The 16,894-nt window shown below is 31.7% G+C and overlaps 3 protein-coding genes across 7 annotated transcripts; all 3 read right to left on the minus strand.

The window, feature by feature from the left end:
- Nucleotides 1–367: 367 nt before the first annotated feature.
- Nucleotides 368–1,601, minus strand: LOC105129916 (uncharacterized). The gene is made up of 2 exons (XM_011032181.1): nt 1,345–1,601; nt 368–1,278 (listed from the first exon to the last, which is right to left on the minus strand). Exon 2 carries the CDS (start codon nt 1,262–1,264, stop codon nt 548–550), a length of 717 nt encoding a protein of 238 aa, XP_011030483.1. The 5' UTR covers nt 1,265–1,278; nt 1,345–1,601; the 3' UTR covers nt 368–547.
- A 2,184-nt stretch (nt 1,602–3,785) lies between these two features.
- Nucleotides 3,786–9,879, minus strand: LOC105129917 (casein kinase I). Of its 4 annotated transcripts, none has more exons than XM_011032182.1 (14): nt 9,119–9,879; nt 8,970–9,010; nt 8,012–8,081; nt 7,757–7,905; nt 7,543–7,638; nt 7,073–7,143; nt 6,042–6,103; nt 5,880–5,943; nt 5,707–5,791; nt 5,409–5,535; nt 5,184–5,257; nt 5,027–5,087; nt 4,626–4,759; nt 3,786–4,508 (listed from the first exon to the last, which is right to left on the minus strand). In XM_011032182.1, exons 1-14 carry the CDS (start codon nt 9,192–9,194, stop codon nt 4,221–4,223), a joined length of 1,398 nt encoding a protein of 465 aa, XP_011030484.1. In that variant the 5' UTR covers nt 9,195–9,879; the 3' UTR covers nt 3,786–4,220. The 4 variants fall into 4 exon arrangements, with proteins under 4 accessions (XP_011030484.1, XP_011030485.1, XP_011030486.1 ...); XM_011032183.1 differs by having other exon boundaries at nt 4,626–4,756; nt 9,119–9,878; XM_011032184.1 differs by having other exon boundaries at nt 3,786–4,505; nt 9,119–9,878.
- A 3,496-nt stretch (nt 9,880–13,375) lies between these two features.
- LOC105129918 (uncharacterized protein At4g14342) lies at nt 13,376–15,499 on the minus strand. 2 transcript variants are annotated; one of them, XM_011032186.1, is made up of 4 exons: nt 15,333–15,499; nt 15,136–15,221; nt 14,870–14,993; nt 13,376–13,646 (listed from the first exon to the last, which is right to left on the minus strand). In XM_011032186.1, exons 1-4 carry the CDS (start codon nt 15,336–15,338, stop codon nt 13,599–13,601), a joined length of 264 nt encoding a protein of 87 aa, XP_011030488.1. In that variant the 5' UTR covers nt 15,339–15,499; the 3' UTR covers nt 13,376–13,598. The 2 variants fall into 2 exon arrangements, with proteins under 2 accessions (XP_011030488.1, XP_011030489.1); XM_011032187.1 differs by lacking the exon at nt 15,333–15,499 and having other exon boundaries at nt 15,136–15,227.
- Between the last annotated feature and the right edge of the window lie 1,395 nt (nt 15,500–16,894).

Below are 16,894 nucleotides of genomic sequence, written 5' to 3' on the forward strand. Positions count from 1 at the left end.
TTTTACCAAATCAACCATCAATTGAGTAATAAAAATTTTTCTTGACACTTTAAGATCCAATAACTTAGGCAGTAAGAACAAACCCAAACTCAATTCTAAATAAATGCAACCTTAAATAAATAAATTGAGAAAAAATTAAGGGAGTTCCTATGGAATGCTATTACAATTAATGATGTTTTCTCTCTTGGTGATCAATAAAATCACCACATCATTTAGTTTTTTTTTTTTAATTAGGATTTAACCCCGTAGAATAAATTTCTACCCTAAAATTACGAAACAAAATTTAGATTAATTTCCATTATAGTATATATTAAAACATTCATGACGGAAGAGCCCATGGAAAACAAGAAGATGGAAGTCCTCTGTATAATGACTGAAATGAAATATAATTAATTAAAGCGCAACAAAAATAAAATATGGTATGAACAATCATTCGATCGAAGGAAAACTGTCCCTTTTTTTTTTTTTTTGGTAAGTGAAATTAAATGAAATGCATGAATGTCCTGATTTTGGTTTTTGCATGGGTATATTCCCCCCTCATCAAGTTCTACAGCTTCAAAGTCAAATCCAGCGTTTCCACATGTGATTTACTCCTACGGTGACCATTGCTCTCTTGGAATCTGGCTTTGGAGGAGAAGGGTCTCTCCAATTGTTGAAGAAACGGCTTGGTGAAGTGAATATCGCGAGGTTCATCGATCACTCTGGGCTGTGCCTGAAAGGTTAAAGGTATATGTTGAGACCCAACACTTGCGTACTTGTTGTTCCTCGGCACCCGTGAAAGTTGTGCTCGTGGAGTAAATGGTTTGGCGCCTGAAACAAGATTTTGTGGGGTCCTCCTGTCACTGAAGACATGTTTTCTCTCTGCCGAGGAAGGAAAATTATAGCGATTTCGGCCGAGTGGCCCAGTTTGTGGCCGACGAGTAGGAGTCGAAAGGCTAAAACTGAATGGGCTGGCAAAAGGTTCTGCATGGGAGGAGGAAAAGAGGCTTAGGCCATTCTGTCTTCTCAAGGCAGTTCGTTCCTCGACCGTGTGAGATTCGATATGGGATATGAGAGCTTGTGTGCTCGAAAACACATGATCACATATTCGACAAGCGATCTGGGAAGGAGTTAATGGCCTTTTAGACCCATGTCCATGCCTCAAGCTCCACCCAAATCCAGCCATACAATCGAATATGACAGCAAACAGAGGCTCTATGCCGTGAAGAAACCTGCAAGGAGAAAGAGAGACAATCCAAGTACATCTTGGACCATAGGGTCGCATACACCTACTTATATGTGGGTAATCTGGTTGCTTTGGTTTGGTAATGCAAGGAGCAGGCATGGAATTAAATTTGCTAGCATTGTTCTGTCTCTGCAAAAGGAATACAGCATAGATTCGAGCAATTTAATGCTATATAAATTCTCTCGTCATTGTAAAATGCAGAGGAGGGGGGCTAATTAAGGGAATGGAATTATGAAAGCAGGAAAGGTTTGAGAGGGACGATTTCACAACTCTGTTGAAGAAATATAAGCGCAAAGGCTACAGATGGAATTAAAATCGAGAGCATTAAGGAAAAGTTATAAATTAATATAATTACATTTATTGAGAATCTTCTGTGAAAAACACGAGGGAATCGTCCGGTCATAATATGGAAAGGCACCAAAATATATGTCACCGACGATTAGCAAGATCTTATGAAGTTTCCATTTCTTTTCAGATTACTATCATCATCTTTCTTTTCTTCTTTTTCTGGGGTAAAGATAAAAGAAGAATACCGTGTGCTAAGTTTTTTTTTAATTTAAAATTAATTATTTTTAATATTTTAAAATTATTTTAATGTTTTAATATTAAAAATATTTGTTAAAAAATAAAAAATATATTATTTTAATATATTTTAAAATAAAAAATATTTTAAAAAACAACTACTAATTAAAGGTAAGTAAAAATATTAAAAAAATCAAACCATAAAAAAAACAAATTAAACTTTTTAAAAAACAGACTGGTTCGGTTCAGTTTCAATTTATAATCATAAAATCAAAAAGATCAAATCGAATTGAAACAAAAAAAAAAGTCAAATTGAAAAATTCAAGCCAAACCAGAAAAATATAAGTCAAACTAAAAAAACTGAATCAAATCAGTTTAAACCAGTTTTAGTTTGATTTTAGGTATTTTAAAATAATAAAAAATTAATTTTATTTTTTTAATAAAAACCAAAAAAAAAAAAAATAATAACCCTATCAATGACATACTTTCAGTCATCCCCAAAACCACACTCGCTATTTCTTTCCCTGTCGATGACAATTAAAGCCTAGAATCTACCCTTCCGATTTCCTTCCAATAATGAAATCAAATCACTGATTTTTTGATTAATAAGAATCTATAACAGAAGGAAGAATACAGGGATTGCTGGCTCTTCAGGAACAGCTACAAAGTTCTTAATTAAGAATAAAACTATATGCATTCTCAAGATAATATATATATATATATATATATTAAAAAAATAGACACAACATTTAACGCAGTAAATTTAGGATGACATCATTTAATTGCGCTCAGACACTCGCCACATTGTGATTATTATTTTTAACCATTTATTCACAGCAGATAATGTTTGCTAATATCATTGATTGCATTAATTAGCACGCAAAAGCAATTTAGCAACCACAGTTAATTAAATCTTGTAAAATTAATTTGATGCCAGTTTTGGCAAGGTTCTCAAGAATCAAGCACGTCATTAACTCCTCATCCTGCCTGCCTCCGTCCAGGTTAGAACCATTGCAGGAGTACTGGGTAACAATATCCAAACAAATCATTAAAAAAAATTCAAATATTTAATTACATGCTACGTTTGATATTTGCGAGCCTACACTTAGCCACATCATTTTATGCTTCACTTTTTTATATTGAAATGTGAAAAAACTATAATATACTATATTTTCTATTATTATTTTTCAATTACAATATAGTCAATACATCATCCTATCAATGATGATTCCATGTTCAAAATAATCTATACCTAAAAAAGCCATGCATTTTTAACTTCTCTGGCCTTCGAACCAGAGTTTTTAAAACCGGCAAGGCTCGAGGCCTGATTTAAAAGTTTTTGTTATATTATTAAATCAATTTTAATTTTTTATTCTTATAAATCAAAATAATATTATTTTATTAAAAAAATAAATAATTGAGGGATTATAACTAGTTTTTTTTTTTATCATATCAGCCCAGGGTTTTTATAAATTTTAACTTTTTTTTATTATTTTTTTAACCTGACCTGATTTTAACCCCTAATAAGTTAGGTTACAGATTGACTGAAGAATAAAATCAGGTTTTTAAACTATGCTTCAAGCTTTTAATTTTATCACTCTCCGTACTTCATGCAACAGATTCACAAATATCAGGCTAGAAGCTTCAGTTAAAACCCAACATTTTCTCTTTTATGATAAATCTATAATGGTTGTTCGTTTTTCTTTTTTGTAGTTTATTCTAAATAGAAATAAATTCAATTTTATCGTGGATTTCTTTCCAGGCAAGGTGATAGATTGCCCTAACACATTCATTGTTGAATTGACCTCTCTTCTTGTTGGCGCACCATAAAAAAGATCGTATGCTTTTAAAATATTTTTAATTTTAAAAAATATTTTTTAGTACATTAATAATCTTGATATGCTAATGCTAAAAATAATATATATATATTAAAAAGACACGCAGTCACAACCTTAAACAATCAATTTAAAATTAATATAAATGATCTTGAAGAATATAGAAACAATATATAAAAATTATAATAAGAATCAGACCACCATTATCAGTCAATATGTGTTCTAATTTAAATGGATGAAGTAGAGAGTAATTAATACCAACCATCCAGGAGGATGGCCTAAGTTCATCTTAGTCTATTAGGTAAGGTTTTCTTCTTCTACATAGAAACACAAGTATTTATTAGAGCTACAAGCATCTCAAATATATAAACAACTCCTACCGCGAAATGATTCTTCTCTTTTATGAATGAGCTCGCTCGCCTGTGAATGGCAAATCCCCCGGAGAGAGATACAAGGTGAGTGCCCGTCTTCCAAGGAGAGGATTCACTGATCTTTTGCATGTAAGGGAACCTGATAGTGGGCATGAATATACAGAGCAACTGGCAACTCAACCATTGCAGTCCCGACCCTGATAGAAATTCGCAAGGGAATCCTGACTCCTTACACAAGCAAATCTTCTTGCCAGACAGATGTAGTGCTTATTTCCTCTTTCCTCTTCCAATAGACAGGAGTTCAAAGCTCCTGAGTGCATCATCACGACCACCTCTTGTGGCTAGAGCACGACTAAAGGAAGATGATTTTGACTCAAGCCCAGGTTGAATCCTCTGGGTTGTTGACAGGCGACCACTGCTTGAGGCCAGCCGGCTTTTTGACCTATTCTCACTAGGCTCACCAGAAGAGCTTGGCCGGCTGCTTGAAATTACAGCCCTCTTTGAAGTGCTGCCATTTCGAGAAGATGACCGGGGCCTTTCTGAATCAGGATGCTGCTAAAGGGAGGGGAACAGGTAAAAAAATAGCAGCCAGTTGTGAAGTTAAAATTTAGGAAAAAAGGTCAAGCAACTCAACAAAGTTAAAAGATACATAATTTCTCTTGCACTACTCACCACGTCCTTTGATGATGGCACATCATCCGAGGACCTGTGCCTGGACCGATCACTGTGCATAGCATGTCCAGTGCTCTTCTTTCGAGCAAATGCTTCAACTGCACCAGAGAATCTGTCTCGGGTTTCCTGGCCTACTTGACCGAAATAAAATTGTGTCAAGTCAAACATGAGAAACTGGCTTAGGAATCTTCTCTTTTTTTGACAGAGGTGAGGGGGTTAACAAAATAGTACCAAAAGTAATGCCCCACTACATATTAAAGCCATGCAAGGGAATACCAAACAGATCAGCAAATTAATTACCCATTAACACTTAAGATAAATAGCCTAGACATTCATCTGCATTTCAATAACAAAAAAAGAAAATTTGTTTTCAAAATTCTTAACAAAAAATCAGAAAAGACCTGAAGGCCATTCTACTCTTTCTGTGGATGGTCCTGGGTTTACAGCTGGTTTTCCACTTAGCTGTCAAAAGAAGAAAAGGAATCAAGAATATAAGAAAGACACATTAAAAAATATTTTTCTACATAAATGAGCCACAACAAATTAAGGGATACTAACTCGTGATCTAGAACTGGAGCCAATCTGCGGGTACTTCAATATATTCCAGTCAAATACATAATCAAACTGATAACCTGCAACAGTTTAGAAACCTAGATTAGGTTCTAAAATTGGGCAGAACTCCAAACTAACAATTGAATTTAGAATTCCAGCAACATATTTAAAATCATAGATAACAAGTGAACAATAATTAAAAGCATCAAATATTCAGGAGCATGAGTAAACCTTCTCGAATAAACAAGTCACGGAATAGTCTCTTCAGGTATGAATAATCTGGCTTGTCTTCGAATCGCAGTGAACGGCAATAATGAAAGTAAGATGTAAATTCTGAAGGATAGTTTTTGCAAAGGACCTGCAAAGTAACCATCAATACTTCATATCCTGCAAGCATGATGACCATTTAATACTTAGATGAAGACAAGCTATTATTTACATATTTTTTCCATTGTGATCATAGACAGTATACTACATCATAAAAAAACAGTGCTTGGAGCAAGCAGCTTGCAAAAGCGAATGACGGTACCTCTATGGGAGTAAGCATCTTCTTTTCACTGATCCTGTCATATTTCTGTTTTTTAGTGCCAGCTTTCAAGCCCTGCCATGGAAGGCTGAAACAAGGAAATCACCAAAGAAAAAGGATCAAACATATATTATGATTAAAATAGGAGCATAAAGCAAGTCAATTAAGTTCTTCACCTTCCCCTCAAAAAATACATAAGCACGTAACCAAGAGATTCCAGATCATCTCTTCTGCTTTGCTCTGCAAGAATGGCATAATAATAAGATCATCAAGCATAAAGCACGGTATGTTCTAGCAACATCCAACAGCCATCTTATAGGTATAATTAGTTCACTCACCAACTCCAAGATGGGTATTAACACTAGCATAGCGAGCCGTGCCTGTGAGATTCTTGTTTTCCCTGTAACAAAATATATATTCATGACAGAAAGAGGATAGAAAAGCAGAGGAGAAAATGTCATTATCATGCATGTACATGCAGAAAAGAGGTCTAACAAAACAGACGATAACATGTGCAGATAAAAACAATGATACATGGAGATATTGAATGCTCCCAGGCAAATGGGTTTTAAGGCATAAAAAATCACAAGCAAGAAAAGGTTTCCATAGCCCACTCTACAAAAGCAAGCATCTTTGGCACTAGCTTTTTTAAAGAACAAGATACCAAGCAGAAGATTTCCTGAATCGCAGCTTGATAGCATAAATAATAGAACCCATCTGAATATGCATGGACAACTAAGCTGTTTACCAGCAATAATAATGCTAGATTCAACTCACAACACCCTTTTTTTCTGCACATATTTTTTTTCACCAAAACTTTCAAGCTTCCATTCACAGGTAATCTCTTTGTAATAAAAAGTAACTGGAATTTTATGATCATAATTTTCAATCACAACAACTGATCAGACAGTATGTATAAATGGATTAGAAACACAGTAAACTATTCATGTATGATTCTAGTCTAAAGACGTGTTGAACATTCAAAGTTTTTGTTCCATGACCTCCATTTTCTTCTAAGAAGAAAAACAACAAAATGCTATCTCTTTCCTGACTTTTTTTTTTTTGAAACAGATTAAAACATGTCTTGGTTCTGGCTGGTAAAGGAATGAATCCTCACAAATAATTATGAATCTTCATAAATGAATCCTAGATAAGCATGTCCTTTTTAGTCCTGGATACCACATCATAACAAAACCACGGGTATGCACATTAAAACATAAAATACTCCATGTTTGCTGCACCCGGCTATAAGTGAACATTTGAACAAAAAGCATCAGCTTGAAGGGAGAGTAAATTTGCATAATCAAACCAGTGGTTAAAAAATGGTAATGATACAGGATGAAAGAACATAAGAAATACAACACTTCACCTATATGGTATATGCTTGTGTGTTTGCAGATCCCTATACTTTTTTCCAAGGCCATAGTCAATGATGTAGATCTGTGTTTCAGAGGGGAATGTAGCAAGGAAATCAGCAAAAACTATCACGGCATCCAAAGATACAATCTAAGTAATAAAACCAGGCTAGATATGCATAAAAGATATAAGAACTAGGTTTTCACACAGCTAGGACATTCAATAGCACAGTGCAAGATTGGATACTGCTTTAGTGAGCTTTGTAAAATGACAAGTGCCACTCAAATAGCAAAGGCCTCATTTCTCTCCAAGGTTCTCTATTCTTTACCCAACAAATTTCAAATTAAAACCTCAAAATCACAAAAAAGTTTTCCCAGTTGAAATATTCACACTGTTCCCTCAATTCTGAATTAGTAAGTTTAGGCATCACTTTATCTAAAAACTCTATTTAAATTGATAAAAAAAGAGAGGAAAAGAACATACCTGATTTGCTTTGCGCCCTAAACCCATCAAAAAGTTGTCAGGCTTGATGTCACGGTGAAGAAAACCCCTTGAGTGCATGTATTCAACTCTATTTATCTACATTATAGAGTGACGAAAGAACACTGAGCATACCAGCTAACAGAATGGACATCTTTCTTAACAAACAGTATGTTGTTCAATGAGGCAGGCCTTTCTTGAAAATGGGCATACTTACTAATTGATCTGCAAGCATCAGCACCGTTTTCAAAGATAACTTTCGATTGCAATAATTAAAAAAGTCTTCGAGGCTTGGTCCAAGAAGGTCAATAACCATGACATTGTATTCACCCTCAACTCCAAACCATTTGAGATGAGGAACACCAGCTTCAAAAGGAAAAAAAGGAAAGAAAATAATAAATCAGTTGACTTTGGCTCAAGAGAAAAATAAACATATCAGCTAACAACAGAAGAAAAGAAAGAAGAAACTTACTTCCTCCTTGAAGTAGCATGTATAGTTCTGATTCATAATGAAGCTGAGGATGCTTGGTTTTCACAGATTCCTGGGGAAATCATAAGAATATGCATCAGCTACAAAATCAAAAGTGCAAACTGCACTATATTATAACATAAAAAAATGTAAACATGAATCTAAATGATTACATGGATTTAAATGAACAGAAAAGGCCAGAATTTCATATTAAACATCCAGTCAAAAAAATTCCTGGGTAGGCTCAGCACCACGACATGCTTTTTCCCTCAATAAGTACAACATGCAAAGTCCCAAAGCTCAAGAACACACCAACTGCAAGCTCAAAACTCTTTCCAGTATCTTTTGCTCGCCATAACAGTACATAATCAAATGAAAAGAACCATTCTTCTATTCTTCTGATCATTACACATTAAACCTCCAATGAGCAGATTCCAACACCTAAAATACATTATTTGATGTTTCCAAACAGTTCAAATAAACCTCAGTCTGAAGCTAGTCAGGGCAGGGTAAAAGGAATCACCAACAAAAACAGAAAACTTAACAATTTTTTATTCATGGATCCTTGGGGTTTTAAAAACATAGGATAGAGCAACATTCAGCATCCTGCTGAGAGAGTCATTCCGTAACATAAACATAACAAAATAATTGAGGAAAACATTAACCAGCTATTATGACACCAAGAGAAGCCCCCCGCTTGAATAATCAAATTCATAAACTCTTAATTAAATAACTATCTAAAATTATCAAAACTAAAAGAACATCTAGGAAAAGAGAAGGAAAAGCAAACTCCCTATCATGAATTATAATGACCGCTCCTAACAGATGGAGTCAAACATAGTCATTAGTCATCCAGTATAACCAAACATGAAAGTCTAACTATTATCCAGCAATAAATGAATCAAGAAACAACAATCTATGAAACAAGATAGCATATAAATTCTAAGGAGGTAACACCTACCAACTTAACAGCCACTTCCTCTCCGCTCTGTACATTAATACCTGCAAATAAATAGAGACAAAAATAACAAAAACCCAACTATAGACACAAAGAGGAAAGAGTGGTCAAAACACTTTGAATGCTACTGAATAAACCCTAAATTTGCATACCTAAATAAAGTTCACCAAAGGATCCACTACCGAGCTTCCGACCAAGCTTGAACTTGCCACCAATCACATGATCCATGATCTAAGAATCTCAGATAAGAATTATAACCCACCAAAAAAAAAAGAAAAAAAAAACAGACCGCCCTTATTTTGTAGTTCACAGTCAAAATTCACCAACCAAAGTGACCTAAAACTCTTCCCTTGTTGAAAAGCAAAACCACTCCCGGATCACTAAATGACCACTCTCAATGACTCAATAAACCCCTCAAAAGTGAAAAGAAAAGATTTCTTTTGCAATCCAATCTACTTAGTAACCAAGAAAAGTAAGATGTTACTTAATAATCAGTGAAGGGTGTTCAGGGTTTGGGAATCACGAAACTGCATTATCTCGATAAAGTGTTCAGAAAGGACGAGAGACAAAAAGGAGGAGGTAATGGGTTTTTCAAAAGTTTACGAAAGATCAGCGGGCAAAAAAGAATTTTTTTTTTCTTTGGAGAGAGAAAGAAGAATAATAAGAATAAGGGGGGGAAGAGAGTGAATATGGAGTGACAACGATACGGTGGCGGCAAGAATTTGGGGAAGTTTAAGGACAAAGATTGAGTTTTCTCGGGAAAATTTTGAGATTCTGGGAAGAGAATCCTATACAGGGTAAGAGAGCGAAAGGGAGGGGAAAAAGGCGATTGAGACAAAAAATGGATGATGCTGGTAAGAAGGGATGGAAAAGTTTCCATGTGTTTTCGGTATTGGAACCATTTTTTATATATATATATATAGTTGTAGTTATTTAGTAGTGGTAATAATAATCTTTGCTTTGCTGTGCTGTTTGGCAGTAACAAAAGATAATGAGGATATTTTTGTTTGGTTGCCCAGAAATTTAATGAAAGAATGAAAAGGATGAATTTTAGAATTTGTTTTGTAGTTTTTTTTTTTGTTTTTATGTTTTAAAATTTTTTAAAAAAAAATTAATTTTGTATTTTTTTTTTTCAAATTAATATTTTTAAATTATTTTAATGTATTGTTATTAATAATAATTTTTAAAAAATAACAAAAATTATTATTATATATTTTAATATAAAAATTATTTAAAAAATAATCACATCCCTCCTATCAATCAGATTTTGAAGAATATATTCAAAGTAAAGTTTCATAAAAAAATATGGCTAGATTAATTTTTTTTGAGAATTTTTAGGTTTTTTATTTTAAATTAGATATTTTTAGTTTTGAATTGATATATTAATATAAAAATAAATTTTTATATATTTTAAAATAATTTTTTTTATATAAATTTTAATTAGTAAAATTAGATTCTTTCTTTCTTTCAAGGCCTACAAGAAACGAAGAAGGGGAGAGAAAAAAAGATATTCCTACCCGTTGCTTTCTTTACCGGCAAAATAACTGAGTGAAGGTTTTGTTCTCTCTCCTTCATCTTATTTTTTATTGGTCCAGGATCCTATCTACATTTGGATATGGTTCTTTACATATGTAAATATCCGTTTTATTTTTTTTAATATATATTTGTTTTCATTAGTGAAATTAACTTATATATAATTTTATGGTTGTTTATTCTAAGATTATATTCGTTAAAAAATCCCGTTTTACAAAACATTATTATTTAAGGCAGCACTTCATTTTCCCAATTAAATTATATTATGCTATGGTATAGATGTTTGGTAATTGATTATTATGTTTTTTAGATTTTTTATATTAAAAAACAGTAAACCATGGTAATTTTTTAAAAAACTTTTTTCAAAAGCACACATATTTTTATTTTTTAAAGTGGCATTTCGTTAGTATTTATTTCACCTTGAAAAGACAGCAAGTAACACTTGAAAAAGAAAATAGTATCATGCTTTAAAAAAAATACAATTGTATGTGTCATAAAATCCATTATCTCTTTCACAAAGATATATTTAAAAAAACACAACAAATAATCATCAAATAATATCTGTACTAGCATCAAAGCAATACAATGAAAATCATTTTTACCTACAAAAATATTTAAATAAAATTTTTATGTCTTTTTATATGTTAATGGATTAAAATTATAAAAAAATAATTTTTAAATTTTTTAAATTATATATTTTTAAAACATATCCTCAAAGCTAAATAGAAACATATGGTAATTGTATCAATAAATAATAATAAAAATGTATTTGAAAATATGGCAATGATTGGGTTTGAAGTGTTTTTTTTAATGTATTAAAATAATATTTTTTATTTTTTAAAATTATTTTTTATATTAATATATTAAAATAATCTTAAAAAAAAAAGTCAATTTCAACGTTCCTTAACACCTCAGAAATCACTGTAACAGCAACAGAGTTGTGGAATCCAATGATGACAAGGACTATGCAGGGGCTACTTTGCCTGCCTTTTTCCTAAAAAAAAGAAAAAAGAAAAAATCAGAACAGCCGAGATATAAGAAACGTGCAATCCAGTTCCGAGTCCTCACGATAAAAAACGAAATGAGAATGACGAGGTTCTCCAGTAAGATTCGCTCATGAACAGAGAGGGTTTATTGTTATTTAAAAAAAAAAAATTAAAATTTTTTTAAAAATATTTATTTTAAAAAATTATTTTTAATATAGTATATCAAAATAATTTAAAAATATTAAAAATATAATAATTTAATTTTTTAAAATATAAAAGTAAACAGGCTCGAATTAAACTTTTATTGTAAAAAGTTGTTGGGAAGTATTTTTTAAGAAAATTATTTTATTTTTATTTAAAATTAATTTTTAAAATATAAAAGTAAACAGGCTCGAATTAACCTTTTGCCTTGCGTTCTACGCACCCTTTCAGTCCAGCGATCCCTTCCATACGGGGCAGGCCAGCTGCTTTTTCTCATTCTTACTTTAATGCAGATTTCGGGCGAGAATAGTTTCGGAATCCTTTCGTACTTCCTTCCATCGTGTTCATTAAATGGCAATGATTTAATATTAATTAGAAATTAATTATAGGTTTGAAACATTACCGATCAAAGAACATGTGAGATCCAAATCCTTTAATACAGGTTTTAAAGATAATATATAGCTTCCGTAGAGTTATTTCAATCGTCGGATTATTCTTTTTTTCATGATATTACACATGATAAAGGATAATAAATGGTTTGTCATAGCTAATTATTTTATTTTTATTTTTAACTGTTTTATATAGATTTTTTATATTTTTAATTCAGTTTTTATATTACAATTAGCTATATATATATATATATTTTAATTTATTCCATATTCTTTTAATTTTTAAATTTTTTTCTTAGTTTTTTTTGTTAAAATTTTATTTATTTTGAATTTTATCATTTAATCAAAATTCATGTTATTTTATTTATAAAATTAAATATTTTAATATACATTAATCTCTCTGTTTTTTATAGTTTTTTTATTTCAATGATTAGTGATTTATTTAATTAGATATATGGATAAACTTTTTGATTTATACTTTAAATTTTGTATGTAAGAGACATTAAAATAGTCTGTATATTCAGATTTTTCCTTAAAAAAGAAATTAGGACCCGTAATTCAAGTAATTAGTAAAAAATTGAAGGGGAATGGGATTGTAGTGTTAGTTATTTTAAATTGTGAAAGAATGAGAAATTATTGGGGTAGGGGGATGAGCACATAAGCTATATAATTATCACAATAGAGTACTTTCTTCAGCACTTTTCATAACCCCTTCTCGACAATGTGTATAAAAAATCACGTAATGTATAGAATGCTTTCCTCCGTTTCTTTTCTCAACGTCCAATGGGAAGGATGGTTAGTGGTTATCCGGCCACAGTCCCCACCCTCCTCTTTCCTTTACAGGATTTTTTTTTTTTTTAACTTCTGGGTAAAAGCTAATATTTGAGAATGGCCTGGGGTTTTGCATCATCCTCACCAATCACCAGAAATTCTAAGAATGGCCTTTTGAAATAGCCAATACAAGCTCCCTCATGCAGAATAGCATTTACTTGGAACAAGTTCCGTAATAAAACCCAGCAGACTCAACAACAACAACAAAAAAATCAACGAGACCATCAAGACCCTAATGGAAGTGCATGCACCACAAAATCAGCATTCAAAATCATCCCTGCAAATAAAACTGAGATGTTCAAACGATGGGATTTACACATTATAAAAGGCCATGTCATTTTCAGAGGGGACATGGCAACGGACATCTCTTCTATCATTTTTGTCTCAACAATCACAGGGATCAATCAAAAACAATAACAATGGTGTTGTGAGAAAATTGGCCCAGGCAACAAACATGTTGAAAACCAACTAGACGTTGAAAAAGGGAAGCTTATCATATTAAAAGAAATCACAAATTCAACCACTCACTCCAATCTCAAATCATCCTTAAAAACAAAAGATAATATTTTTACAAGTCCACGATCACAGATGATAATCACTGTCACAAAAAGGCCACTATTCCTTCAGTAATACACAAGCATGAGCATATCAATCAGTTAGCCACCGCTGACACAGGTTGAGCTGAACAAGTCTCAATCATCTTCTCTTTCTGGGGGTAGTCCACAAGGCAGAAGCATTTTCTGCACCGCGTTAAAAAGAATTATTAGGTGGCATCACTTAGACATGTAATTAAACAAGGAGGAGAAAATCACAAAACTTTGTGGCAATATCTTCATACAATCACGATTCTAATATACAAGACAAACACATTATCAGTCACCAAGCCATTTTCCAGTAATTGCCAAGATTAACACAAGGAGAAAATTATAGTTCAGAACCTTCCCAACAGCAATTGAATTAAAAAATAAACTTTTGCATCTCATACTCCTCCAACTTATAGAATGGCAGGTGAAGCTTATATTTAACAAAATCTTCCAAAATTCCCCTGCATTTACAAAGTGCTCATTCAAATTGTCACAGCTTGGGTTACACACTTTTAACTGTAGATCTTAAGGATCATCATGCATGAACAACTGGGATATAAGAAACTAATCTGGGACCAAGTAAAATAAAACTATTAAAAGGGTTTCCTGAGATCATCAAAGCTAAAGTAAAGTTGAGGCATACAAAAAAAACTAATCTTCAAACACTGTATTCAATAACTGGATGGTTACTATCATGTGAAAGTCATATAGCCCCCCCCCAAAAAAAAAAAAAAAAAAACTAGGATAAGGTTTCGCAAGTTGAGTTAACGCAGCAGAATATTGAAAGAAAACCCCTAAAGAATTCATTCCTGATAAGAGCACCTGATTCTCACAAACACATGGGTTCCCCGCCACAGGAGTATTGGCATGTTCCCATGCAATGCCATGGATATAATAATGCTCATAGGAAAGCCATAGTAGCACCACCAAGGCATCAACTACTTCACAAAACTTTCCATCCCTTCAGTTCCATTAAAAACACATATCTTTTTCTTAAAAACCCATTCACCAGAACACTCTTGCTAGTGCAGTGATCAATTTCTACCACAAAAAAGGGTTCCATTAAAAAAAAAATCTTTTTCTTAAAAACCCACTAATCAGAACACTCTTGCTAGTGCAATCAATTTTTATCACAAAGAAAACGAAAGAAAAACTAAACTACGTTTAAAAGAACATGAAGATTATCCCCAATATCAACTTCCTTTGTCAAACACCGAATTTAAAAAAAAAAACAACAACAACAACTATCGAACTCTAATCCATCCCCCATTATTTAGAACAAAATAAGTAATGGCAAGTTAGAAAACAGAAATTAAAAAATTGGATCAATGAGCAGAAGAACATATAAAGAATAGGAACGAGGAGGTTATAAGAAGAACCTGCATAAAATTGTAGCGTTCCCTTCCAATAGACTCATTCTCAGCTAAAGCAAAGTAACCAAGCACAGGGTAGTGGCCCATATATGATGCATAGCTGTCACGTTGAATATTCACTGCCCATTCGCTGCGTTTATTTACAAATCATAATCAATGCCCATTCGCTGCGTTTATTTACAAATCGTAATCAACACACACACACACACACACCCCAACAAATTATACATGTTGAAGTGATTAATAAAGAAGAAAAGAAAGAAAAATCTCACAATCTGTTTAAATCAGCGTGGCCAGTCCCAACATATTTGGCCTGGAGATGCTCCAGCTGTGAATTAATGTTAAATCTATCGCTGGCCTGCATAGCAATAATAAATCCAACCGGCAGTGGCTATTAGGGTTTTGAGAAATCAGGACATGTGATGGAGAGTAAACGAAGCAAAGAGAAATGAAGAAAGATTGACTTTACCTGCATCTTGGATTAAGCAACCACAATATCCGCTAACAGGGAGCAGACTAACTGCTATTTAGTGCGACGGAGGAGAGAACTGGTGGAAACAAGCCCGTTAGTTGGCTCCCTGCTTTCTCTTTGGAACAGTTTTATCGTCTGCTATAATTTCTTTTCTACGAATATTCTGACTACGAAATAATTTTTTGTTATTTATTTGGATGACAGTTATAAAACCTTGCATTCCTCTTGACCCGGAGTAAGTTACGGTTCATGGATTCTTCAGGTTAATTTGAACTAACCCAGCCTATTTTTATTTAATTATATCATTTAAAAAAATAAAAAAAATAATTATATTTCACCATGTTAAAAAAAAAAGTAAAAAATCAAAGTTGAATTATGAAAAAAAATAATAATATCAGAATGTATTAAGTAATGTTAAATGATGGAAGCAAAAAAAAAATAGATTAAAAAAATAATATTAATCTATTAAATTTATAATTCAAGTTATTTGACTAGATGCAACAATTCTTAAAACCCAATATTTAACAAATTAAATATTAAAAATGAAATTAAATATATATATATATATATATATAAAATATGAAAAAGTAATGCTAAGCTAAAAAAATAACTTGACATAAAAAATAAAAAAAATAAAACTTAATTTAAAAAAAAATCAATATTGAATCATGAAATGGGAATAAAATAAATTTCAAAACTTACGACAACCCTTGTCCGGAGCTATTTAATAAGAAATATTGGCTATGAAAGAACATGAAGGATAGTTTTTAGTAAATCAAATATTTAAGAATATTTAAAAAAAAATCACACAAACGGACCTAAAAGAAAAAAACAATAATTAAATACATGGGTTAGATCAAGATTGAAATAGCTCTAAAAAAACAAAAAAAATCAAGAATTCTATTTTATATATACAAATATAAAAAAAAAATTAATGCCGAGTAATGACATAAAAAATAAAAAAAAATGATGTAAACTTGTGTTAGTTTATAAAACACTTTATCTGGACCATTTGATCAAAAATAAAAATTAAAAAATAATAAATAATTTTTTTAAAAAAAACAAGATAGATAATTTTGGATTGAAAGACTAAGTTAAAAAGAAAAATTAATTTCACATCAAAACTAAAGAAAGAAACCACCACAAAAATCAAGATTAATTTTGTTTTTTAAAAAGCAAATAAAAATTCTTTATCAAATAATGAAATTGAAAGTAATTGAAGTTTTATATAAGGGGTATGAAAAAAAATGAAGAACAAAAAAAAAAACCAGAACCAAATTTTAAAAAATAAATAAATTGTAAAATGGAATTAAAAAAATTAAAAAATTACAAGAGTGCTAAAGATAAGATTTACAGATAAAAAAATAATAAGAAATGGTATTTAAATATCATCAACTAAAAAGACTATCCTCAAAATTTAAATGCCAAGCATAAATTTTAAGGGAGAAAAAAAAAAGAAGAAAAAAGAAAGCAAATAAAAGGCTTTTAACATCAAACCTTGTCTTTACATGTACGTGTTGCCTAAAAAATGAAAGGGTTATCCATGTGCATATAACACA

The sequence above is a fragment of the Populus euphratica genome, unplaced genomic scaffold (genome assembly GCF_000495115.2).
Source record: "Populus euphratica unplaced genomic scaffold, PopEup_1.0 scaffold17.1, whole genome shotgun sequence".
Taxonomy (NCBI): Eukaryota; Viridiplantae; Streptophyta; class Magnoliopsida; order Malpighiales; family Salicaceae; genus Populus; species Populus euphratica.